The sequence below is a fragment of the Phoxinus phoxinus genome (assembly GCF_949152265.1).
Source record: "Phoxinus phoxinus genome assembly, chromosome: 6".
NCBI lineage: Eukaryota > Metazoa > Chordata > Actinopteri > Cypriniformes > Leuciscidae > Phoxinus > Phoxinus phoxinus.
Window position 1 is genome coordinate 29,816,960 of NC_136881.1, and position 25,967 is coordinate 29,842,926.

A 25,967-nucleotide genomic window follows, 5' to 3' on the forward strand; every position below is an offset into this window, starting at 1 on the left:
AAGAAAAAGTAACAGAGTTTGTGCTGAATTATTTTATGAGGAAATAAACTACAATCCCATGAAGCACTGCAAATAAACTGTTGACTTTTAGCCATTGATCCACATTTTCATAATCTGACGTTGGCTCGAACTGATACGGTAATACCGATAACATTATTAACTGCGTTTACATTCCTTTAGATGCCTTGGAAGCTGAAACTCACGATTATGTGAAGGGTCGTTACATTTCCAACACATACTTGAGGTCAAATCACAGCGCCCCAGGTCAGCTGGCCAATCAGAGCACTCTGGGCTTTTCAGAAGGAGGGACTTTGTAGAAATCGGCACGTTTCAGACAGACTGGGAATAGAGGGACTGCAATAATGTACAGTATGTGATATATTATGCGCATTAAAGCATGTTAACCTATTCTATTACACCCAATAAACTAAATAATTAACTTTCAAAATAGCATCATATGACTCCTTATGCCAGGCAGGGACATTCTAAGACAGTAGTGAACACACTTACAGATTGTTTCCAACGACTGCAGCAGATTTTAAACACCGACTGGACGCAACTCTCTTGGACTCTGCACGTTTGGGCATGATCAGTCTTAAGTATCAAATTACATTCATAATCGGCTTTACAGTCGTTAAGTGTATCCCCGGCTTTAGACACTGACTCGACTACATCGGTGTAATTCTTCATGGGAAATTCGGTTATTACACACTTTTTCCCCCCAAGTGAATCTGAATATCACACTGACTTTTCTATTCTATAGAAGCATGTACTATTTCTTAGTATCGACGCTGAAGTAGGACTCTCTTTAAATGTTTACAAGTTATTGTTAAAGATGCATTTCTCTATGGCGAAAATCAATGGGATTTTTACTTCCAGAACCCAAATTACTCTTCTCATGTGATGATCTTATTCGTACTTCTGGTTCTTTATCAGGGGCTGCAAGTCAATTTCAGGCCAGATATAGACAGTGAATCCGACAACTCCCAACCCTTAAATCAAACACCAAAACCCGTCCCAAAACATGTCAGCCAGCCTGATGTCTGCAAATCGAATATGCACAATGACTGACAGGCAGAGAGTGTTTATGATTTTTTTTGTGCCATTTATCTGTCAGGAAGAGACATTTTATGTGTGGTATTCCAAAATAATTGCTTGCAGCACTGCAATACCTAAATACTTCGGCACTTGTACACTGAACACTAGCTGTGATTAAACCCCACAGAAGGAAGTACGTGCATCTAGAAAAGAAGAACAAGACAGCTCTTCAGTACAACTGCCTGCTGTGCAAGTTGCAGACAAACTTCCGATTATTTTTACAATTTAAGTGACAAGTAAAATGTCCTGTGGTAATCGCTAACATGCCACAGATAGTCAACAGGTCTTCTGATATATTTAACATAAAATACTTATTTAATGCACCTTTAGGAATTCATAATTTCAATGGACCCCTATGGGTCTGTGAAGATACTGCAAGGACTTTGTGGAGAAGAAATAAGAATTTACTTCAAATATAAAATTTTGAATGATTGGAATTAACAATATCTGTTGCGCTTAATATAAAGTGAGTAATGTTAGTTAATGAAGCTATAACCGGTAAATCAAGGGTTTATGATGTGCCTACGATTTTGGTGGCGGTTTCTAGGTCAGTAAAGGTTGAGAACCCCTGATTAGGTTACATTTAGTTGGCAAATTCACAATTTGTAAAGACAAGAACCTAATATCCCTTATATAATGCAGTTATTTTGAGCTTTTCAGGCCAAATATAATGGTCACCACCAAATTAAAACCATGAAACATGACTCTTCAACATGTAACAAAACAGGCAGATACTCTGTAATGTACCTACATAAAACAATAAGATCCAAACGCCCACACCTGCTGAAGCAGAAAGCTCATGTGGAGTATACACTTTCACAGTGGCAATCCAACCCTTCCCTCCATTACGTCTCATTCGTTTAGACAAACATAGTCCGGCCAACAGATAAAGCCCCAAACTCCACATCGTCAGCCTGAAGAATCCTTATCACCGCCAGGGGGACAATGGGTCCTCTCTGATAGGTGACTGCTGCAGTGCCTGATAGGAAAGCTGTCTTCCATCAAACTGTCCATAAATGTGATAAAATGCCCTAACAATAGCGATGCCAGCACCATTAGTATCGAGTAACCCATGGTAACGGGATGGAAAAGGTGGCAGGGAAAAACTAATGTGGGTCAGGGGAACTAGCTGGCTTCACTCAACGCATTTGCCATCAATTGCATCAACATAGAAACACATCAAGGGCCTGGACTGTAACATAGGTTTCTAGAGGTAAAAAGGCAGGATACAGAATGTACTCCTGAAGAGTGTTCAAACACTCGTGTAGGAGTATAAAGGTATTTGTTTCATGTCCAAACAGTGAGTGAAAGGGCTGCTGGAGTTTGGTCACTGCAGCATTCCCAGTGTCCTGTAATGAGAGAGCTAAAGCAGCCACTCCTACCAAATAACACACAGGCCTCGCTCTCGCTCGCTCGCTCTCTTCTCTCTCTCTCTCCGAGTCCACAGGCAGTGGAGAGTGGGTGGTAAACACAGTGTGCAGTGCTCCTCAGGTTGCAAACAGAAAGAAAGAATGAGAGCAACAAAGAGAGGTAAAAGTCAGAAAAATAAAACGACAGAAAACCAGAAAAGGATGCAGAAAGATTTCCTGATATTTGGAGGGCAGGGTGCATTTAAAAGCGAAATGTCGAAATTAAAATATTAAAAGATCTATCTATCTATCTATCTATCTATCTATCTATCTATCTATCTATCTATCTATCTATCTATCTATCTATCTATCTATCTATCTATCTATCTATCATGTACACTAGTGTTAAAATTTTGTGGTCAGTAAGATTTTTTATTATTTCTTTAAACAAGTCTCTTATGCTCACCAGGACTTTTATTTGATGAAAATTAAAACCACAATGTGTATAAACGTAATTGTGAAATATTTATTTTAAAATGTAATTTATTGCTGTGATGACAAAGCTGAATTTGCATTAACCATTATTCCAGTCTTATTCACATGATCGCTCAGAAATCATTCTAACACGCCGATTTGGTGCTCAAGAAACACTTGTGTAGCTTTTTTTTTTGTGTGAAAACAATGATAGTTTTGCAGAAAATGTTTGTAACATTATAAATGTCTTAACTTTCACTTTTGTTTAATTTAATGCATGCCAAATCAAATTTAAATGACCCTAAACTTTTGAATACTAATTTATTATTCAATAAACTTGAATATTTGAAAAGAGTATTATTAAATACTGTGATAAGAACAGTAGTACACTTTAGAAATAATAATGGCAACAAGTGCCTGTCCAAACACAGACATATGCACACATGATAGTTCATACATAAACACACTCTAAAGCATTAGTTAACTCTTGGTGTTGACAGATTTTATCTGTCAGCGCTCTCGCTATGTGTTTTAAATCACAGACACATATCAATGTCACACACACACGCTTTATGTTCAACCCGGAAATACACTAGATCTGTGTGTCAACAAGAGTGACCTAGACTGTATCCAAAACCAAGAGCAGCTGCCCAGTCAGTCAATGATTCACAGACAGCGCTGCCATATGACTGCCAATATAACATGATGTTTGACTATTTTTAACTTTCCAGACTCCCAGAAGCTAAGACATTTTAACAAAACTGGATTAAAAATGCCCATTTTCATTTCCAAGATGTTCTGATAACGCAACATACTGTTTTTTACTTTAAATTGTTTTAAAAGTAAACAGTGTATACTGTAAGCTTAGTGAATATGATGCTGATTTCAGGCAACTGTGATGTAGTTTGTTTCTAGCTTAACTTAAGCTTTTTTTATACTTCTGGAGATTGTATTTAGGTTTCAAAATTCATTCAAGTTATGTTCACTTGTGAAGATGATCTTGTTGAACAAAACATTTAAGAATCAAACTTTTTTTGGTCACACTGCTAATTTTCTGCAATAATCATAAAAACCAACGGAAAAATCCATTTGGGTTTTTGTTGAGGGAACCAGGGTGATCCTCAGGTTGGCCTACAAAAATAGATCATCTCTGCAGCACTCTATAGGTAAAACGTGTGAGTGTTTAAGAGTTGCACAGTACTGGTAGGGGGAGAAAAAAAAAAGGTAAAGAGAGGTATAGTGTACCAAAAACAGTAAGATGCAAATTTCTCATACACCGTATATTAACCGTTTCAGGAGGAATGCAAAGGCTGAGTACTGCTTACCGAGTACTTGCCATACATTCTCTCAGCAGCAGGTCTAACACACCCAAAACTCTGTAAGGACATTCTGTGTTGGAGGTTCGAGTTTGTAAACGAGTGTTTAAGTTCACGGTGAAGTGTGTAGGGCTTCCACCGGCGTGTTTTCCGAGCGAGTGTGTGTTGGTTCAGGTAGACTGAAGCGCCACAGCTCTCAGTCTCTCTGCAGTGTGGATCAGGTAGCAGGGTTGTTGGATTATGCTCTTTTAAGAAGGGATTAACCATGTTTCAGCGTTCAAGGCAAATTGCTCTGAGAAGGCATCTTTGGCTACAAAAAAGTTAAATTCTGCACCTAATCCTTTTCAAAGCTCCTTAACTCGCTCTCTCTCCTTCCTTCTCACTCTCTCAAGTTGTCAGTGAGCGTTTTGAGAGCTGCCTTCTTTTTTAAAAACAATTCACCCATCCTCCCTCCGTCTTTCGGGATATGACAGTTTGGAGGCTCCTTGGAAAAGATAAGACAGCCTGCGTCGGCAGGATGAGGTGCCGCTATTACACTAAATATAAAATAATGACACGACTGTTCGACTGGCATATGTATAATGCCACAATACATATATCTACATGGAAGCAGAGGAAGCTGACACACCGATGACAAAAGTTGTCCTTTAAAGCTCTACTATTAAAATGAACTCAATGTGTCTCCGCTGAACTGAGTGCAAGTCTGCTGTAGTGCAGTTCACTTCAGTTTAAGGCGTGAAATAGTGAAGGTCTTTCTGAAGAGAGCGAAGCAGCTTGTGTTGATACTGTGTGTGTGTGTGTGCCTGCGCAATTCGGGTGTCATATCCATGACTTTGCCATATGGAAAGAGGCAGCTGTCTTTCTTTTTTTGTGTACGTGGGGGTGTGCGACCCAGGTGTTCCTCACTCTTTATCTTCCTGTTTCTCTCCTTCAGTTGTGCTGGGAAAGCATAAGATAAAGCCTGAGGAATGAGGATAGTCGCTAAGCTCTTGTTCTTTGGTATAGCTTGCTTGTGTGAATGTGTTTTGAAGGAAAACAGTTAATAAAAAATTAAGGAAATGTATGAGTGAAGGACATGCCAAAATGTAGAAATGTTTCTATGAGTGTTCGGTTTAGGTTTAGGTGATCGGTTGTTTTACTGAGCTAATGATGTTTTCGAAGTCAGTCCTAAAACAGAAAAAAGTTAGCAATTTAGTGTTTCCAGTTCCATTGCCATGAAGTCAGTGGATTTTTTTTATGAGTTTTTGGTTACACACCTGAAATAAAGTATGTAAAAAGGTCTCAAAATTGTGCTTGTCTTGCCAACATGTGGCTAAATGGGACATGTCGAACAGATCCTCAACTCATCACTAGTTCACTTTCATAGCCGCGTTGTGCTTATACTTCTGCTCTTGCAATCTATTCTAACTCAAACCTTCCAAATTATAGATTCTTTTTTAAAAAGTCCTATTGGCTTTTTGTCAAGGGAACTAGGGTGATGCGTAGCCAGACCTTTAGACTTCCATAGCGGCTTCCATTGCCCAAGAACCACCCAGAGGGCGTCTGACTGACATGTAAAGCAACCAACCACAGTTTGTTTGGTTCCGCATCATGTTTAAGGGCATGTAAATGTAACGTCGATGGCACTATAATAGCGGACCGGTGTGTAAAACTCTTAGACGTATTTTAAAGAGTCTATGCCATGAACTTTACATGCATTTGAAAATCCAGCATTTAGTTGATACTGACAAGCATTCATTGTCACAATTGTAAACACAACGTCTTGCTTCTTCCATAAGGGGGTTTTGGCCCCACTGTATTCTACAAATCCTGTCAAATTCAACCAATCAGATGACGACTTCGAAACACTTCAGACTTTTGGGTTGGGCAACCAAAATATGTAGTCTCTGCAGCACTCTATAGAACAAATGTGTGTTTAGGGGTAGCACAGTTCTGATAGAAAAAAAAAAAGGTACAAAAGAGGTATAGCTTGCCAAAAACTACCTGATGACAATGTTCACAGTTTGGCAGTTCAGGCAGGTGTAGTAACGTGAAGCGTTTTTTCTTTTTCCTCTCAACAGTACAACCAGTTCAAAAACTAACATCACAACAGAAACGCATCTGAAATTCACTCCCAGAGAAAAAGGTGCAAAAGCTGTCACTCTGGCGGTACCCTTTCAAAGGGTACACCTTTTTAGCTAAAGAGTGCATATTAGTACCTCAAAAGGTAGGGCTGTAAATGGTGAATCGCGATTAATTGAATCCAAAATAAAAGTTTGTGTTTACATTATATATGTGTGTGTATTGTGTATAATTATTTTGTATATATAAATACACACACATGCATGTATGTATATATTTGAGAAATATTTGTATTTATATACTGCATATATATTTTTATATGATTTATATGATATATAAATAGAACTATTTTATATAAAAATAACACATTTTTCTTAAATGTATACATGCATATGTGTATTTTTATATACAAAATAATTATACACAATACACACACATATATTATGTAAACAAACTTTTATTTTGGATTTGATTAATCGCGATTAATCGTTTACAGCCCTACTCAAAGGTACATTTTGTTACCAAAAGTGTATATTAGTACATAAATGGTAGTATATATTAGACCTTTTTAAAGGGTACTGTCCCAGTGACAGCTTTTGTACCATTCTGTGTTCTGTGTTACAACACTGATAGTTATAACACAACATAAAAGATGCCAAATATGCAAGAAAGCTAAAAAATATGTACTTTTAAGAAAGTAGCCTATTCATATTTGTGTGTCAAGTTGAGCAAAGTAAATTAATAGTAGTTATTTTCTTGCTCAATTATGACAATATGGTGGTGAAATATTTCCAGAGAATTTATTTGGAAATACAACTGAAAATATGCTGATGTAACTATAATTCGTGTACCGTAATCGTTCATGCAATTTTATATGGCATAGATATGACCCTGCTTGATTTAAAAATGTGTCTTAACTGCCTGTACATGACAGATTTGATGTTCGTTTCAATTATTACAACTACTGTCTTATTTTCAAGGAACTTATTTAGTAATAGAAATCAATACAGAAGTATCAGAGCTGGTGTCATAAAGCCAAAACATCGAGGCGGCCTTATAGTATGTGTTAAAACATTATACAGTGTGTCTACATGTTTTGAGGAGGGGTTCTTTAAAAAATGACTACCCACTGCAATCTCACAGCAGTAGTAAACACACTATAGACTAAATAACCCTCGCGTGTTGACAGGTGTCAAACATTTACATACACACAGACACAAACACACATGTGCAAGCTCATGCACACACAAAACTCCCACCTTTCCCATCTCGAGTCTGCCATTGATTTCGGAAGTAAAGCGCTATGAGCCATGGTATCTATGGCAACACAGTGGCTGCGACGGCCAAAGTTTCTCTCTCTCCCTCTCTTATTGGTGAGGTATCCTCACTGGAGGAAGTGAGAGGAGGGGGAAGAGGAAGAGAGAGAGAGAGAGGCATCATTCTTATTCTGTGCTACAGGCCAGTGTTGGCTTCATAGCACACTGGCAGCAACAGCATCCTGGTCCCTGCATACTAAACAGAGCTCTGTCATCCAAGCACACACTGATACGTGCACTCACACGAACGTGAATCTTATTAATATCCAGGATTCCAGGCTGTTTTATACCCTACATTTTTATAGTTACAACACTCAAACACAGGTATACAAGGTAAGCGTACATCTTCCATATATGAGGAAGCAGTATCTTAGCAGGGTTTGGAAATTCAAACGCTAATACACACGGGCAAGCAGACACCCACTGCAGGCTGCTTTTTTCCTGGGCAGCATATGCCCCGGCACACACGCGCACACACACCTCCTCCTGGCCTGTGCACTAACCCCCCACCACCACCAGCACCATCCTCTTTCCGTCTCCTCTGCTCTCCATCTCCTCCCTCACTCTCTCTCTGCTGCCATGATCCATGTGGTCTCTCCATCTGTCAGTGTTAGCGCGTGGACAAAGAGTAGTGCAGCAGCGGCAGCGCTCTCTCTCTCTCTCACACACACACACACACACAGTCAGCATGCAGGTATTGCAGTGTAATATAACCAGCATATGTATGCAGCTTAAAGGGATAGTTCCATTTAAAATGAAAATTCTGTCATCATTTACTCACCCTCAAGTGGTTTCAAACCTGTATGAATGTCTTTCTTTGTGTGTTTGCTTACTGACATTCTTCAAAATATCTTCCTTTGTGTTCAGCAGAAGAAAGAAATTCATACAGGTTTGAAACTACTTGAGGGTGATTATATGATGACAGAATTTTCATTATAAAGTGAACTATCCCTTTAAGACTCGTTCACAGCAGGTGACATGAGTGAATTATTAATTACTGGGCCTTGTTTCGGAAAGAAACAAAATCATGTTGATGATTTTAGTATCAATACAATTTTTGTATTGTGACTTTATTAAGGTGGTGTATTAAATAATACAATTAGAAAACAAATTAATGAATAAAAATTAAGCATTTTTTATTATGAGAGGGAATATTATCCATTAATTTCTGTTCAGCTTCAGATTTAGGCTACCCACATATAAATTACAGCACTCTGTAGGACAGTTTAGTGAACTAATGTGGTCTCTTCCGGCACTGTAGTTGCAGTATGAATCACATCACATGATACTACTGTAGGGCATGATGTCTAGATGCCATATTTCACACTCGTTCTTTCCTCTAAATCACTATAAAAACTGAAGTGCACCCACAAACTTCAAGGCTTCAAATCAGAGCACTCATAAGAAAATGTATAGCAACATCTTAAACACGTGCCAATCTTGGTGCGAGATATCCAATGATGTCGGTCTGCATGTGTACGTTTTATTATTATTATCAAATTTATTTAAGTTTGGATCTTTTTAGTGGCACATTACTCATTTAATCATCAATAAGTACAAACAATTATAACAATGAAAATTATTTTGAATGAATAATAAAATAAAACTGGTTGACCCCTCACTAATGATTGACAGGTGATCTGACCAATCAAACTTCGCCATCCACCATTTTGTCCGACAAAGCAGTCAGGAGAGTTAGTGGATTAACATGGGAGGATTTGAACTTGAAAAACGGAGAGTACTGACGCCTTTCCGCAGTTAAAACAACATTTCTTATGTTCATTCATGTTTAAATGATGCTATAAATTAACTAGAAGGAAGAGATGATCGGTTCACGAGCAGCTTTAACTGAGCCTCTACAGCGATCTGTCACAACATATTAAAGAGCCACAAAACGGTATTTATTGTTTCAATTTCTTTTTAAAAATGACCAAATTTGAAAGGTGAGACTTTGTTTGATACGTTTAATATCAAAAGTAACCGAAAAGTAACCTGGTCTGTCCTGTCTGCCAGCGTGTTGTCAGTCTCCTCTCTGCACCGCGATGTATTTTTCACTGCGTGTGCGTGAGAACATGGTGTGGCGTGAGAGCGGCGTAGCTTGTCGGACATAGCGATAGTAACTAAGGGGGACGGGTCTTTGCAAACGATCAATTGACTGAGGGTCTGTTTACACGACATCGGTTTCAACTAAAAACTTAAACGTTTTTATGCGTTTTGGGAGCCTGAAAAAAACCGCAAAGTTTTGAAAACAGGTTTCAAAGTGCAAGTTTTTGAAAACAGTTTCCGTGTAAACAACAAAAACGCGAATCTCTGAAGACGATGACGTCATGCACATGCGTATTAGCCTACGTGTTCAGTCTATAGTGTTTAATCGCCATCTAATGGCCTGGCAGCAGAATACAGCGTTTTTAGCCGTTTTCACGGATCCATGTGAATGGGGATAGTTTTGACAATGGTGTCGTCTGTACGTGGAAAACTCAAAGGGAAACTTCTCCATTTAAGCATATCGATGTCGTGTAAACGTACCCCTAGTATTGCAAAACCACACTGTGTTATGTTCTGTGTGAATATAAATATATATCCAATAAACACTTTACATGTGCCACACAAGCCATTCAGAATTTTACATTTATGAACATTACTGGTTTGTTTTTCCAGCACTATCAATCAATGTGTAAACCGGGTATGTATAAATAAACACATAAACAAACAAACACACACACACGGAAATCAACAATGGTTTACGGTTGTCAGCTGCAGGCCTGTTAACAACATAAGCTAGAATATATCTCTCAGCCCAACTCTACCATTTTCAGTATTAGTGACACTCGGCTTATTCTACAACTCAGCCATAAGGTTTAACCCAAAAACAGCAGCTATAGTGTCTATAGTGACACTCTTTCTGTGGCTCATTCAAGGCTGTGTCAATATAGTTCAGTGCAGAGATGTTGACTAGAGGCCCCCAGTGAATACGCAATAGACAAACATACATCATTACGGGATGTCAAGTGGAGAAAATATTGCTACAACTGGGATTTTGTGTGTGTGTTTATAAGCTCTCTATACAACTAGTTGCTAAAACAATGCTTCGTCGCTGTATCTGCCCTCTTTGCTTGTTGACACACACAAGTGCACACAAATGCCTTTGTTTAGGCGGCACAGCAACGGTCGGTGGTGGTTTTGTCTGGTGTCTGTGTTGTCAAGGATACAACGAGTGTGGTGTGCTTCAGCCCCCACCGCTCCTCTCCGCTCTTTCCTCCCGTCCTCACTCCTGCAAGATCTGAGAGCAACTCGGCTCAATCCCTGATGTGTGCATGTGTGTGCGTGTGTGTGAGTGTCTGATGGGGAGGGGGGTTTGAAGGAAAGCAATACCTCTCCTTCCTGTGAATAAAGAGAGGTGGGGGAAGGGGACAGGACAAGAGCAGCGGGGTGGTCTTTTTATGATTTCTCTGAATTTTCACTGTTTGAGATTTATGCCACAAGACACTTCGCTTCCATGGCACATGAAAGATGAAAGTAATACAGGAGGGACTCAAGGTGCATGTGTCAGCATACACTGGTCATATGAATGAACTTTCAACTCAAAAGATAAGCTAGAGATGTCATAATATACCACTGTTCTCAGTCACTATATAAAAAAATATGACACGGTGCCTTTCCTAGTTGTAAGGCAAACATCACTATTACTATTGCCCATACTTTTCCATAGGTTTCAGGATTTAAAGAACCCACTACCCCTAGGTTCTACAGTTTGGCACAATAATTCAACATGCGTGTGCTACACGATAGCTCAAAAAAGCGATGCTACCTGAGAAGAGGTGTGCTATTACTTTCAAAGTGTTCAGAGGTGTAATTTTCTCCTGGTGTATGATAAACAAAAATCTCCTAAATATGAATTGAAGCGACTCGGCCAGGTAGGGTGGAGAAGCCAAAATCTATTAATTCTAGAATCGATACATAAGGTCAGGAATTGGATAATTGTCATAAAGTTAAAAAGATTATTCCGCGTGCCGTATCGATTCATGTGTGCGCATTTTAGCGTGGTTTTAAACCATTCAAGCGCAATAAGATGCTAAAGAGAACTCAATTCGGCACTCGTGCGCCGTTTTCTGTGCTGGGCACATCCAGAGCGTGCGCACCGAAAACCACATCTCATATAGTGCACGAATACGGAATTGAGTTTTCTTTCACGTCTTCTTGTGTTCAACAGACAACACACAAAATTGTCAAAATATCCTAGTAAAAACAGTTGGTAGTGAATGTAAACAGTTGATAAAGAAAATCAATGTGTAACAGTATACTGGATCTGTGCATTCGTTCTTAAAATGACCGCAGTCTAATAAACCTGTTGCTGTCTCGGTCATTACTGCAAGTAAAAGAACAAAAGAAAATCACTAACTGATCTTGACTGAATATCTTTTGTAACTTTAATAATGATTAATCTTTACTTTATTTACAAAAAGAAGACTGCAGTTGAGTTGTCAAAAAATTTAATTAAAAAAATTTGAGCGCAAATTGAACGGAATCGTAAACAAACACCTCAGATTGCCTATATTGTAGTCTCACGGGCTCATCGGATATGTCTGTGATTGGCTACAATGATCAGTGCTTCAAATACATGTTGTAAATATACACCAATGACGCTCTTCACCGAGCGCGTACACAGATACAGACGGGAGTGTTTGAAAGGAGGGACATGCTTGTGATTTCAAACGCTCCTGCTCCCGATTTTTAAAACAATTTCAAACACTTCCATGTGTTCTCAAACCATGCGTTGCTCATTGTAGCCAATCACAGACATCCGATGAGCGCTTGAACACAATGGCCAATCAGAAGTGTTTACAAATCCGCTCAATAGCGCTCAAAGTGTAACATTTTTAAATGTCAGTACCGTTTGGTACCAAAGTAGGTACTTTTTGACAACTCTACTATGCTTTGTTGTTTTACATTTGATTTTAATTTCTGAACTTTTATTTGCTAAATTGTTTATTTGTTCTTATTGTATAACTGACTGTATACTTGTCTTTAATAATGTTTGAAATTTATATTAGTATGCCTAGTTTATAAGTTAGTTGATCTTTAGGCTGTTGATTTTGGTTCATTGGTATTAAGGTGAATTAAACAATGTTTTGCAAAAAGACAATTTTTTTTTTACCATGTTGGACTCAAAACTGGCAATCCATAAGAATCGGAATCGATAAGCAGAGAATTGGAATTGAAATCGATAAAATTCAAACAATACCCAACCCTATTGTAATAGAGCTGGAGAGTCACAATATTTTTGGTTTAAAATAGAGAATACGATTCCCCTCACGCTTATAAATAGACTAAACAAAATAAAAAAAATTCTACAAGTTAATTGCTGCAGTCTATTTAAAAAATATTTAATTTAATCTGAATAATTTTTTAGCCGTTTGAATGAATGATTCAGTGACTCACTTATAAAGACTTCAGCTGCGTTCCAATTCGCCTACTTACACAACGCCCTATAAGTATTTACTCTTTTTGTGAAGAAATATGCAAAAAATGTGTTGAAACACCGTAGAAACCACATAGTAACACACTTGCTAGGTGGTTGCTAAGCCTTAGCAACCACCCACAACACCCTAGAAATGCACTAAAAAACACTTATAACAGAAAAAAACTTGATGGCAACCATCCATTACACCCTAGCAACCAACTTCCAAAGCCAAAGCAATCTCCCACAACACCCTAGCAATGTGCTTAGACCATTATATATATTGCATAGCAACACCCTGCCAACCACCCACAAAACGTAAGCAACCACCAAGTAAACAAGCATCTAGCAACTACTCTTGACATCCAAGCAACCACATAGCAAAGCCCCAGCAACCACTGATAACACCCTATGGAACCACATAGAAGAAAACATAACCACCTAGCAAAGCCCTCCCAACCACCTAAAATGCATAGATAAAAATACTTAGAACACCTTAGATATCACATAGTAAACACCCTAGCAACCATGAACCCTAGCAATCACTCACAACACACTATTATTGTGTGCAAGCAAGTTTTGTTCTGCCAAGTACCATTCATAGAAATCATCAATATTGTTACCTGAAAGTCTGACTGCCCAGTGCCCATTAAGCAACACCCCACTGTTAATATCCAAAGCCCTAAAGATCTATTAGTTCACACACTTTACGATGGCATTAGCCCTAGCACACATTCACGCACAAACACAGCCCACCATAGTTTCCCCCTCTCTACCTTTGATCCCCCACAAATAAATTAGTCACAGCGATATGCAAAATGGCATGGAGTGACAATCAAAGCCTGACTAACAAGCTTTTAAGGACCGTGCTAAAGTTTCATAATCGCACAATAATAAGATTATGCAAACTCGCCCATTTTGCCACCTGTGTATGAAAGAAAAGGAGAAAAAGAAAACCAAACCACTAGATGCTCTGAACTCTATGAATGTGTGTTCAAGGAAACCATTGTGAGAAAGCTTTTACTGGGTTTCTTTACCTTCATAAGCAACCATAAATATTGCTAATTGTGATTCCACCCCCTTCCTTTGACTGTCCACCAACAGCCTCTACCACTCTTTAATCAATAACCCGATGGCTTGTCTATTGTTTAAATGAAAGATCCAATAAGATGCTAAATTCAAAATGCATTATCCAATCAAAAACTTGCCAACTCCAAATGAGAGTCTGCGCACGCTAAGTATCAAGACAAATAACAGTAATAGCGTATTCTGAAAGTAAGCAGCCGATAAATTGACACAGAATATATGGAAAACTATTACATCGTTCTTTGTTTTCAATTTATTTTTTATAATCAAATACAGGGGGATCCTAATGTCTGTGACCACTGGTGGAAAAGCTTATTTATATAATTGTTCCTCATTTAATACTACTTTTATTTTTCATTAATTCTATTATAAAAAATAATATTCACATATTGACCCACACCTTTTGTGGGAAGCCAAAAGCCACGTTTTTGTTTAATACATTTCAAATAATGGAGCAACTAATTTATAAAATGCATGTACTGGGATTTGTTATTGATTCTATAGCAGAGAACTGCATACATATAACATTGCACATGTTCTCTATGGACAAAAGTGAAAAGTTACATCAGAAATGTGTAAATGTTATATAACATAATTGTGAAAAGCATACATTGCATGCATATTGTCTGAATGTAGCGCCTGAGCTAAGCTAAAACATTTTGGTTTGCTAACCCAAATCATAAATATTTTGCTAGCTACTTCACTGCAGGTCCATTATTATTCTAATTTGTGCGTAACAACATTTACTACTAATAACTGTAAGAACGGGAAAACGAAGCTGCACTAAAAGGAAGCAAAAGAGTAGTTCTGATATGCAGACCTCAGGCAAAACAAAAATTAGCATTAGCAATGAAGACACCAGTCTGGCTGGTCTGAGAAAACAGTGTGTGGAATTAGCAAATGTTTGCCAATTATATCTACAACATTCAAAGCAATGAAACTAGCATTTTTGTTCAGTCAAGTACATAGAGAAAATGTACTACAGGACAAAGAACACAATACATTTTTGTGAGACCATGCCAATTCAACTAAGAAAAAGCAAGACTGCAGTGTTTAACATCACTAATGTATTTAGGAGGCGGGAAAATTACAAATGAGTTGAAATTTCTCTTTCTCATACTCTAAATACATCCTCTTTCATAATACCTTCCTCTCATTTAGCCTTTGATTTCTTTTACACCTTTTCCATAATTCATACCATCTTCTACTTATGGTCTACCTTCATTCTGCTTTTTCTCTCATTCTCTCTTTTTATTTCTCTCAACCTCATTTCGCTCTTCTGCTGCATTTTCCTCAGGCTGCAAAAGAACCAACCATCATAAATCTACCCCTTTATTGCTTCTGAGGAGAGAGAACGAGGGAAGAGAGGGGGTGGGGGCATGGGAGATGCAGGAGAAAAGGAAAAAAAAGACGAAAAGGGGTGGAGGAATATCTAATCTCAGAGCAAGAGCAACAGAACCCAATGAACAGATGGATAAAATGAAAGGAGGAGAGAGAGGGTGCCTGGGAGGGGCTGAGGATGTCACCATTAATGAGAATAATTTACAGTTCAGAAGCTAACAGACTCGAGACCTCTCCAATAACGGAGACCACCACCAGCACAATTATTCTAGGCATTCTAGCACTCTTGGCTGACATTTTTTTAGTAAACAGTAGTCTAACGAAGAAACTGCGTTAGATAATTATGCAACAAATACTAACAAATCTCACATGATTTCTCATTAGTTGTTGACTAAAGGCTAATGGTTACAAACAATGAGCAAATGGCAGTGACATTTGAATGAACATGGTAATAATGATTTGAATACTATCACTATCTAATACTAATACTGATACTATCAATTCCTGAAACTGAAAGGAGAAAGAAGGCATCCTTTTATCCAAGGTTAGAATGACGGAAAAGGATTTTGGCGGCCATGGGGACATCAGAGGTTGGCGCATAGGCATAAATATATTACAGAGTGTCGATTTCCTATTCCAAGAGCTAGCTGTTGCTCAGGGCAACAGGAACCATTACTGTCCCACTGCACAACACAGACATAAAATCCAGAGTTATGGGTAAGGACCAATCGGTTCGACTTATAACAGGTCTCTAGGTAAACTACACAATGCTGAAGCGTTGGCTCAATACTTATAATAATAATAATTTGTTACATTTCTATAGCGCTTTTCTGGGTATTCAAAGCACGGGGAATCTCCTCAACCACCACCAATGTGCACCATCCACCTGGATGATGCAACGGCAGACATATTGCGCCAGAACGCCCACCACACACCAGCTTATTGGTGGAGAGAAGATGAAGCCATACATCTATATATATATATATGGGGATTATTAGGAGGCCATGATGGACAGAGGCCAGTGGGCAAATTTGACCATGATGCCAGGGTTAAACCCCTACTCTTTTTCTAAGGACATCCTGGGATTTTTAATGACCACAGAGAGTCAGGACCTCGGTTTAACGTCTCAGTCGAAGGGTGGTGCTATTTGACAGTTTAGTGTCCCCATCACTATACTGGGGCATTAGGACCTACACAGACCACAGGGTAAGCACCCCCTGCTGGCCTCACTAACATCTCTTCCAGCAGCAACCTAGTTTTCCCAAGAGGTCTCCCATCCAGGTACTGACCAGGATCAGCCCTGCTTAGCTTCAGTGGGCAACCAGTCTTGGGGTACAGGGTGATATGGCTGCTGGTGTTAGCTTTTAGTTTTGTATAGCCAGAACTTTGACTAAACAGCAAAAATGTGGTCCATTTTGCATTGTAGATCTTATGACATCCACTTAGACAGGAAGAGCCATCTGATTAACATGTAAAACCAACCAATCACAAGTCGGATGTTTGTGTATAATTTTGGGGAGGGTTGATCTGAATTAATCTGATTATTATACCACAATAAAAGTGGGTGAAAATATTAGAAATAATGGTGCAGCAGTATCCATGAGCAACTGCACAGAAAACACACACAAAAATCTGGTGGTAAATGTGACTACTCAAATAAGTAGGACTACAGACTATTTGACAGGCATAACTAAGAAACAAAAGTGGGATAAAAAGTTTTGCTCATGTATATCTTATTTACCTGCTACCAAGTACCTGGTAAACAAAGCAAACAAAGCTCTGAATATCTTCAAAGATTTTGCCTGACTAAAACAAATCAAATCCAGTGATTAACTCTTCCTCAACAGCGTTCATTGCATGAACCTGGTACAGATTTGTTTTCAGGAGCATACTAGATTGATATAGTGCTTTCCAGTTTTGTGTACAATATTCACCACACGGTCAGTGTCGACTGTGAAGAGACCAATGGACTTTAAATAAATTTGAATTAAAAAAAGTAAAGAGAAAATAGAAGGCTTGATGCTATTTCTTTTTGCCAAAAGCTTTTAGAAAGTTATTAATTGCATGCATCCACTGACATAGTTCAATAGATAGAAAGGGTAAATAGGTCAATTTAATCAGCTACTCATCCAAAAACCCACCTTATCAGGTCACAACAAAATGGAAAACCATTGTGCTTGTCCCAAACAAACTAACAAAGATATAGTACACTAAACACTGTTGACAAAGCCTTAAAGCGAACAGCTCGCTGCAACAACAACCATCTGACCGAATATAAAGATTAACACTTAACTCACAACTGTAGCCCTGCACGAAAATGCAAAAGCTGCACTTAGGTTTAGTTCTCATTAACATGGCATTAACAAAATTCAAGAATCTTACCTGTACATGCTGCTGCATAGAGCCATACGGCATGCCTTGAGTCAGCACTTTTTGCTTTATCATCATCATCCTCTTCTGTTCTTCACTTAAATGGGCTGTCTGGTTGGGCATTGGACCTGGAACTTGTGGTTGCCCACCCCCTTGCCCAGCGGTGCCCTGCATGTAGGGCATCATCGGGTTTTTGGCTTGATTGGCCATGGGCGGTGTCATCCGCTGACTCATGTGGTCTACTCCACTGAAATGAGTCAGCGGCTTGGTGTTGCTATAAGAGAGCTGCTTATTGAGGTTGTTTTGGGCAGTCAAGTTATTAGGTTGCTGCTGCTGCTGCTGCTGATTGAGCATGTTCATGTGGTTCTGTGGGAGGTAGTTGTTCATGCTTGGTGTTTTTGGCCCCATTGTGTTGCTAGGATTGAATGCCTGCGGATACATCATGGGGCTATTTGGTTTGTCTGGGTTAAAGGGTGCACTGTATGGGCTTGTTGGTGCTCCTGCAGGTGACCAGTTTGCGGCTTGAGACTGCTGTTGGTGCTTCTGTTGGATCAGTTTAGCACGTTGCTGCTGTTGGGCAGCCATTTGCTTCAGCTGCTCGGCCGGTGAAAGTTCAGAGGTGGGCGGGGCTGGTCCACCTGTTCCCCCTGATCCAGGGCCACCTCCCGTTACTGGAGTTGATCCCACAGGGCCAACGGCAGGACCTGCATTCATCATAAATCCATTCCCAGGCCTCGAGGCCTGGGTCTGCGCTTGGGTGGGCGTTTGCGGAGAACGAGCCACACAGTTAGCGGGCGATCCTGATGGCATTCCAACTGCTGGTGACTGCTGCAAGGGTTGCTGGGGTGGTGTCCCATTGGCAGCAGTTGCAAATGGTGGACCAGAGGAAGATGGTCGCACCTGAGGTGACCCCATAGGCATCTGTCCACTCTGTGGTTGCGGTGTACTATTGGGTGCCGAAGCTACAGAGTTAGGTGCTGGGTCTTGTGCAAGCTGCGTTTGTTCTGTCGTGGCCCGTGTGAAGTCGCTCACCTCCTTCTTCTCCTCAAAGTCTTCATTGAAGAGGTCGTGCATGTCATCCTCGGGCACCGTATTCGCCAACTCGTCAATCAGTTCCTGCCATTCCTGGTCATTCAGATTGATATCAGAGAATAGCTTGTTCTGATTTGAAAGCGACGTTTCCGAGGACTCTATTCCACCGCCATCATCCAAAGGCTCCTGTTTCATGTCCTTTAGTAGGCCAAAGCCATCATCCAAATCCAAAGAACCATTAAGTTTAATATCAGGCATTCCACCATTCTTGCCTAAATCCTCATGTCGTCCAGTAAGATGGTTAGTACCAGCATTGCCATTGCCGGTTCCGTTGTTTGAGGAGGCACTGTTGTTGCCCGAGGGCAAGGTAGGCTTGATGTCCATTGGATGAAGTGGGGAAATGGGTGGGAGGCTACTGAGTGAGTCCATTCCAGGGCATCCTTCCTTACGGAGTCTCTTTGTAGTGGGAGAGTAACTCCCATCACTGAGGCCATTTTGGTCACCATTTAAAGGTGATCGGGCACTGTCCAATTTCCTCTTCACCGTCTCCTGGAGCTGAGAGAGAAATAAAAGAGAGAGAACAATGGTTAGAAGGTTTCTTCAGGTGTATATACAAACCTACGAAGGACAACACATTTTAAGAATATTGTTGTCATACATTCACAACGTCTTGTAATGGTACCTAAGTGGTTTCTTGAATAAATAAATAGGCATGGAATTATTCCACCTATTATTTACATTTCAAAGCAGAAACTCGTCAGAGTGGTTTTTAGTCCAGAATGCCAAAATTTGCATAGGTAATATATTCTCGCTATCAAAAAAAAAAAAACACCACCACCTTGCTACGTGTACGGTGCTAGACTAACTGGGACTTGTCACAGCACTTGCATATTGTTGCCCTATTGTTTATTTGATTTCTTCTTTGGATAAAAGTGTCAAAGTAACTGTAAAACACAATAGAAAAAGCTTTGTGCCAGTGATCATCATTGTGTTATCAGTAAAACAAACATCAAAAGTGAATCAGTTACTAAATTACTGACATAATTTGATATTACATTCACTTGCATAACTGAATATACTTTACATCAAATGAGGGCAGGTATTTTGATCAACACAAACTGCCAATGCTTCCAACACTGGTTTTCTATAATCTACACAGGTGATTGGGTTTAAACCCAATTGAGTCCTCAAGAGGTAATAACAGGCTAATTCAAAACAGAAGACAAGAAGGTCCTTTTATTTGCCACTATATAAAGTCTTAAAAGCCACATGCTTATTCATGTGTCACTCAGTCTCAGTCACTCAAAAAAAGGTGATGAGTGTCAATTATCACTTCACATTTAGATAGAGAGAAAAGACAGAGCATAGAGGGAAGGGAATCGGTTGCAAAACGAACTTTCATTGTTCACACATGGGCACTCTTATATCCCACAATGCTCTTTTGCTTAATTTGTCTCAGCCATTAAGCTGTGTCTAAGCCGCTCACCACAAGCATGCTAGACACCAACACACACGTACATGCCAACAGAGGTTAGGGATGTGAGACAGACAACTCTTCAAAATGTCATTTCATTTCATTAAATGTAATATAAACCACAAATAAGAAGGGAAAAGAGCTGCAAGCAGTCGTGATGTAAATATAAGTATTTCTATGAATTATTTTAACATCCAGTTTTGCCACTTTTAAGACGGTCCCTTTCCTGCTCAATATTGCAGGGCAGCGTGGTGGGGAATGAACAACAGCGAATATTGACGAGGAAAGAGCGATAGATGCTTCCTCAGAGGTGAGGATAGAAAAGAAGGTGAAAAGCATTTCCCATCATCTCTCTTCATCTTCCCGTTTGTGCTAATGACTCTCACAGTGAACACATTTAACAGTGTGTTAATTACAGAAGTGAAATGTGTGCGATTATGTGTGTGTAAACCCAGAACGTAGACGAACCGCAAGAACATTAGCGACAAATTCTCTCGCTACACAACAGCAGGATCCCACCCACCTTCTATGCTTATCCCAGTGGACTTTAATGTGTTAGAAATCTCAAACACTCAAACACTCAAACACTCAAACACGCACACACTCACACTCTAGTCCACTGAAACATACAAAATGAGATTCTGAAACAACAAGATTCATGGATCTTCTCTCCAGCTCTCCTCTGAGGCAATACGTCTAGTCCCCCCTCCCTCCTTCTATCTCTTTCTCTCAGTCTGTCTCTCTCTCTCTACATGACCAGAGGAACAGCGAGATCACGATGGGAAACAAGAAAGGCTGATGTTTACCGGTTAGCTTTATGCAAAATAAGAAGATAAGCATGACAAAATAAGGCACACACACGCATACAAACACGTTCTGTTTTAGTCTACCTCTGTAAGACTCTATATGCTAACACAATTTAGTCGTGCAGCATAAAATCTATACTGTAGCAAGCTCACATATGCAATGTTGCTTTCTTGTTGACTGTAGGTCGGCTCGAGGTCGCATTTTTCATTGTTACACCTCTGTCATGTGCAACAGCTAAGGGGGTTGTCAAGGCAACCGTTGTCACGACGGCTGTCAATATTCATGCCGTTTATCATGCCATAAAGACGATTAGGCTGACTGTCACTCACATGGAGAGAGTGAGTGATGGGGAGGAAAAGAAAGAAATTGAGGCAGAAATGGAGAACAATGTGGCTCACACAAAACTGGCAACGTTCCTATAGTCAGCGTTAGGGACCGACAACAATATTTGTGAAACAGGTGTGATTCTGAAATGGTCCTGTACATACAGAAGCATATCCAAAACTGCCTGTATGAACAGGTAACCAAAGGCAATCGCCTTTCTCCAACTCGTGAATCATATAACAATAGGTAGGGGTGTCATCATGTGGAAAATAAAGTGGCAAATAAATATGTATAAATAAAAATGGATAACACTTTACAATAAGGTCTGTTGTTAACATTAGTTAATGTGTTAGATAACAATGAGCAATACATTTGTTGAAGTATTTAATTAATCTTTGTTAAAGTTATTTAAAAATACACCCATTCATTTTTAGTTCACACAGTGCATTCACATTAACAAATACATTTTTATAATGTGCAATTGATTCAGTAAATATTGAAATTTACATGAACTAAGATTAATAAATGCTGTAGAAGCATTATTCATTCTTCGATAACTAATGTTATTGTAAAGTGTTACCAAAAAAAATTAATAAAAATAATAGGAATTTCTTTATATAGAAATAATATATATTTAAATGGGTACATTTACAATTTATAGCCATGTTAATACTTTTTAATATTGCAATTAATGTTGTACATAAATTATAACATTAATAATAAATGTATAGCCTACATCAATAATATTTATTGACTAAATGTATGGTTATTTTGTCATGCCATCCTAAATAATGTGAAAAGAACCATAATTACCACTAAAAATAGCACTGACAAACACATTATACTGTGTGAACATGTCCTCTCACTGCCTCAAAAATTTGTTAAGCATTTCCTCACTCTATTCCTGTACCATACATCGGTCCGTGTGTGATGAATCCCGTCAGAGTGGCACATGATTGATATCAATAATGATCATCTTCCTGCAAAGACTCTGCATGCTAAGCGAGGCATAATTAGGTATGTTTAACACCAACCCCCTCTAGCAGACACCGACGTCTGGGGTCGAGTGGTACAGTACGAATGGCGTAACAGTCGACACCATAAGCCGCAGACAGAGAGACCCATCTAGCTCGCAGCATTTGGCTCAAAACCACCGTAATAGGATAAGAACAGCGAGAAAACCTCCCCCAAGCCTTAACTAGCATGGCAGGGTTAAGAAAACACATAGCGGAGGTAGAGACAGAGGAAGAGAGAGAGAAAGTCTGTGTATGTATGTGTGTAGAAGGGGGAGGCTGATGTTTGTTTTTCTCCATTTCACTGCCTATTAAAGTGTTCAGTAGCTCACACAAACACACTTCCTCTCCTGCTCTCTTCACAGTCACCATGTGGGAGAGCACACGGATAAAGGGAGGGAGAGAAATACAAGAGGGAGGGAGGGAAAGACAGAAGAGCTCTTCAGACAGACGGTAATGCTTTCATGTGACTGGAGAGAGAGAGAGCGCGCATGGGGGGAGAGAACCACCAAGGTGCAGTTGTTATAGCAACCTCCTGATCCTGAAGCCCCTCCCCCCAGCGCCTGGGCTGAGTACACTGGACACTTCTGCCAATAATCTCTCGCTCTTTCTCTCTAGTGGTCGCCCTCCCTAATGTTTTCTTTCCTCTCTTTCTCTCCTTCTATACCTACCTTATGCTTTTTTTCACCAAATCCATTGCATTCTCCTTTTCTTTATCTCCCAATCTGTGCACTCTTCTTTGTCAATGTATGCAATACTGACCCTGTATCACTGACTTTCTCTTGTGACAGACAGTGTCGTTAAAGAACAAAAATAACCTTGAAAAATCTTCACCTTAGTGCCCTTTATGGGTTACATGGTGCACCAGTCAAAACTGCAAGATGTGTTGCATTTTTAGGTAAATTGTTGAATTGGCTCGGCTGTTAAATCACTGTCTGGGAAAACTAGTTATATTGTGTACTAACAACACTGTAAAAAAATATTTTCCTGATTTATCACAATTTTTTTTTTTTTATCAGCTTAAATAATTTAAGTGGTTTAGATAACATACGATTTTGAGTGTCTGTTGATTAAACCAATTTACTTCATTGCATTAACTCAAATTTTTATTTTCAATTAACTCAATTTTAAATGCAACCAGGTAATTCTTTTTGAAGTTAATCCAACAATATTTTTTTTACTGTGAAGATGTAATGCAATACGTTTCCAGTGCCAAATAATTTGTCTGTCAAAATTGCTGTGCAATGAGACTCAAGATGTTTGCCGACGTACAGTGTGAAGAGCAGGATTCTGGACCAATAAGACTTCAGTGGGCGGGGCTACTGTGTGTGACGCCACAGAAATAGAAAACAACCAAATGACAACATATATTGCACACTGCAGATGGTTAGGAGAACAAGAAGAGGTGCTATATATCACTGAATAATACAAAAAAATAAAGTGTTAAGACCTTAAATTATTAGTGATTATAAAGATTAATTTTAAGTGAGCATGAGATATCGACTGATATACACTACCGTTCAAGTTTGAGGTCAGCATTTTTTAAAGTAAATTAATACTTTTATTCAGCAATGAATCATTCATTAAATTGATCAAAAAGGACAGTAAAGGTTTCTACCACAGAAACCGAAAATTCTCAGGCCAGCAGCATGTATCCAAATTTCTATCTTAACCGTTCTATTTCATCAGAAACGATCTGAAAACAGGCCTGTAAGTGTAAAATACCCAACTTGTCCTTTAAGTCAACACCATTGCTGAGCATTTTCTCCTTAAAAACGCGGTTTGATTTCTGACGTCACAAACTACCTTGTAACCAATCACATCAACGAGTGGCTCTCTGAGCTGGCGCGAGGCAGGGCTAATTTGCATTTTCATAGAACTGTGTATACTAAATGAGGCAAGGGTGTAGAGTTACATTCAAGCTATTTTAAGGCATGAAGCATTTTTTTCAAGGAAACATGTCATTTTGGTGATCAAGGATGAGTTTTAAGGGATACAATTATTGACTACAGGGGGACTTTAAGCGTAACGTTTTTTAACGTTTATAAGAATGATAATTTTTTCTCGAGCACCTAATCAGCATACTAGAATGATTTCTGAAAGATTGTGTGACACTGAAGACTCAGTGAAGACTCACTTTCAGCTTTGCCATCACAAGAAAAAAGTAAAACTTTATTGAAATGTATAAAAAAAAACTTAAAAAACAGTTGAGTGAGTGAGTGAGTGAGTGAGTGAGTGAGTGAGTGAGTGAGTGAGTGAGTGAGTGAGTGAGTGAGTGAGTGAGTGAGTGAGTGAGTGAGTGTGTGTGTGTGCTACATCTAACTCATTAGACTTGAGTCAGACTAAAATGAGTCGAATTTCAAGAATTGAAAGACACATCCTTTGGTACAGACAGTTGTGCTCATAACTTGCAGAATAAATAAGAACGTTCATAAAAAATAGCATTTAATATCTTATTTATTATATCCTCAAGGAAGCTATTTGCCATAGAATACATTTACATATATTCCATGTAACCGAAATTATACAAATTGTCCTGTTCAAGAGTTTATATATACCCAGGTTCATTCTTTCTTTCTTTGTAAAAAAAAAATTATAATTAAAAAGAAAAACTTTCATGCGAGTTTAGGAGAGAAGCACCAAATGGCTGAATCATCCACAAACCACTCTGTCACGTTAGATCTGCAAAGAATTTTTACAGTTATACAGTTCAGAAAACTGGTCTGAATCAAATTTAATCAATTATTGGACTGATCTGCCTCTCCAGTTAAACTCACTAACCAAATGTTGGTCTGTTAGTCAAATAAAGCTATTGTATTACTTCAAAAGACAGTAGCGCACAAGTCATATGGACTACATTTATGATACGTTTATGGTGCTTTTTAGGGATGTGCCAGAAGCCTAAATCTGAATTAGGAAAGGCATGTAAAATGAGTAATGCATACTTCTTCGGTTAGGCTTGCTGCAGTAGTCGGTTACATTACAGTACATCAGACTTCACTTATCACGTGAAGATAGAAAGAAGAGATGACTGACAGGGTGATGACGGAGGATTTGGTGTGCAACAGATCCTGAGAGTCATTGACAGATATCTTATCTTGTAAAATGTGTGATCAATACTGCCGCTCTCACCGAATACGCGTGATCGCGAATTTGCTTTTAAAACCAATTTCAACCCTGTATATTGATAGCAGCTCCCAGATGCCTGCAAATTATAGAAGTACCTGACTATATATTTGCGAGAGAATGCAAAAGCATTGAAATATATTTTTTCCAAATATCTCATTTATTTTTTCCATCACCATGTCCCTTTAGGGACTCCGTAGAATGCGTAATTTCCTTACAAACATAGTATTCAGCTTGAGGCAAAACTCTTTTTCTGCTTTTACATCATTTTTGAAGCTTGAAAGCTTCAGTTTCCGTTCAAAGTAAAGCAAGGAAAAGAGCG

General features: G+C 39.0%; 1 protein-coding gene across 3 annotated transcripts in view; it reads right to left on the bottom strand.

Moving 5' to 3' along the window:
• maml3 (mastermind-like transcriptional coactivator 3) overlaps positions 1–25,967 on the bottom strand; it is a 129,124-nt gene that overhangs the window by 27,778 nt on the left and 75,379 nt on the right. For all 3 annotated transcript variants that reach the window (XM_079616516.1, XM_079616517.1, XM_079616515.1), the window contains one exon: positions 17,882–19,456. In XM_079616516.1, coding sequence (XP_079472642.1) covers positions 17,882–19,456 — 1,575 coding nt within the window. The remainder of the gene's footprint in view (positions 1–17,881; positions 19,457–25,967) is intronic.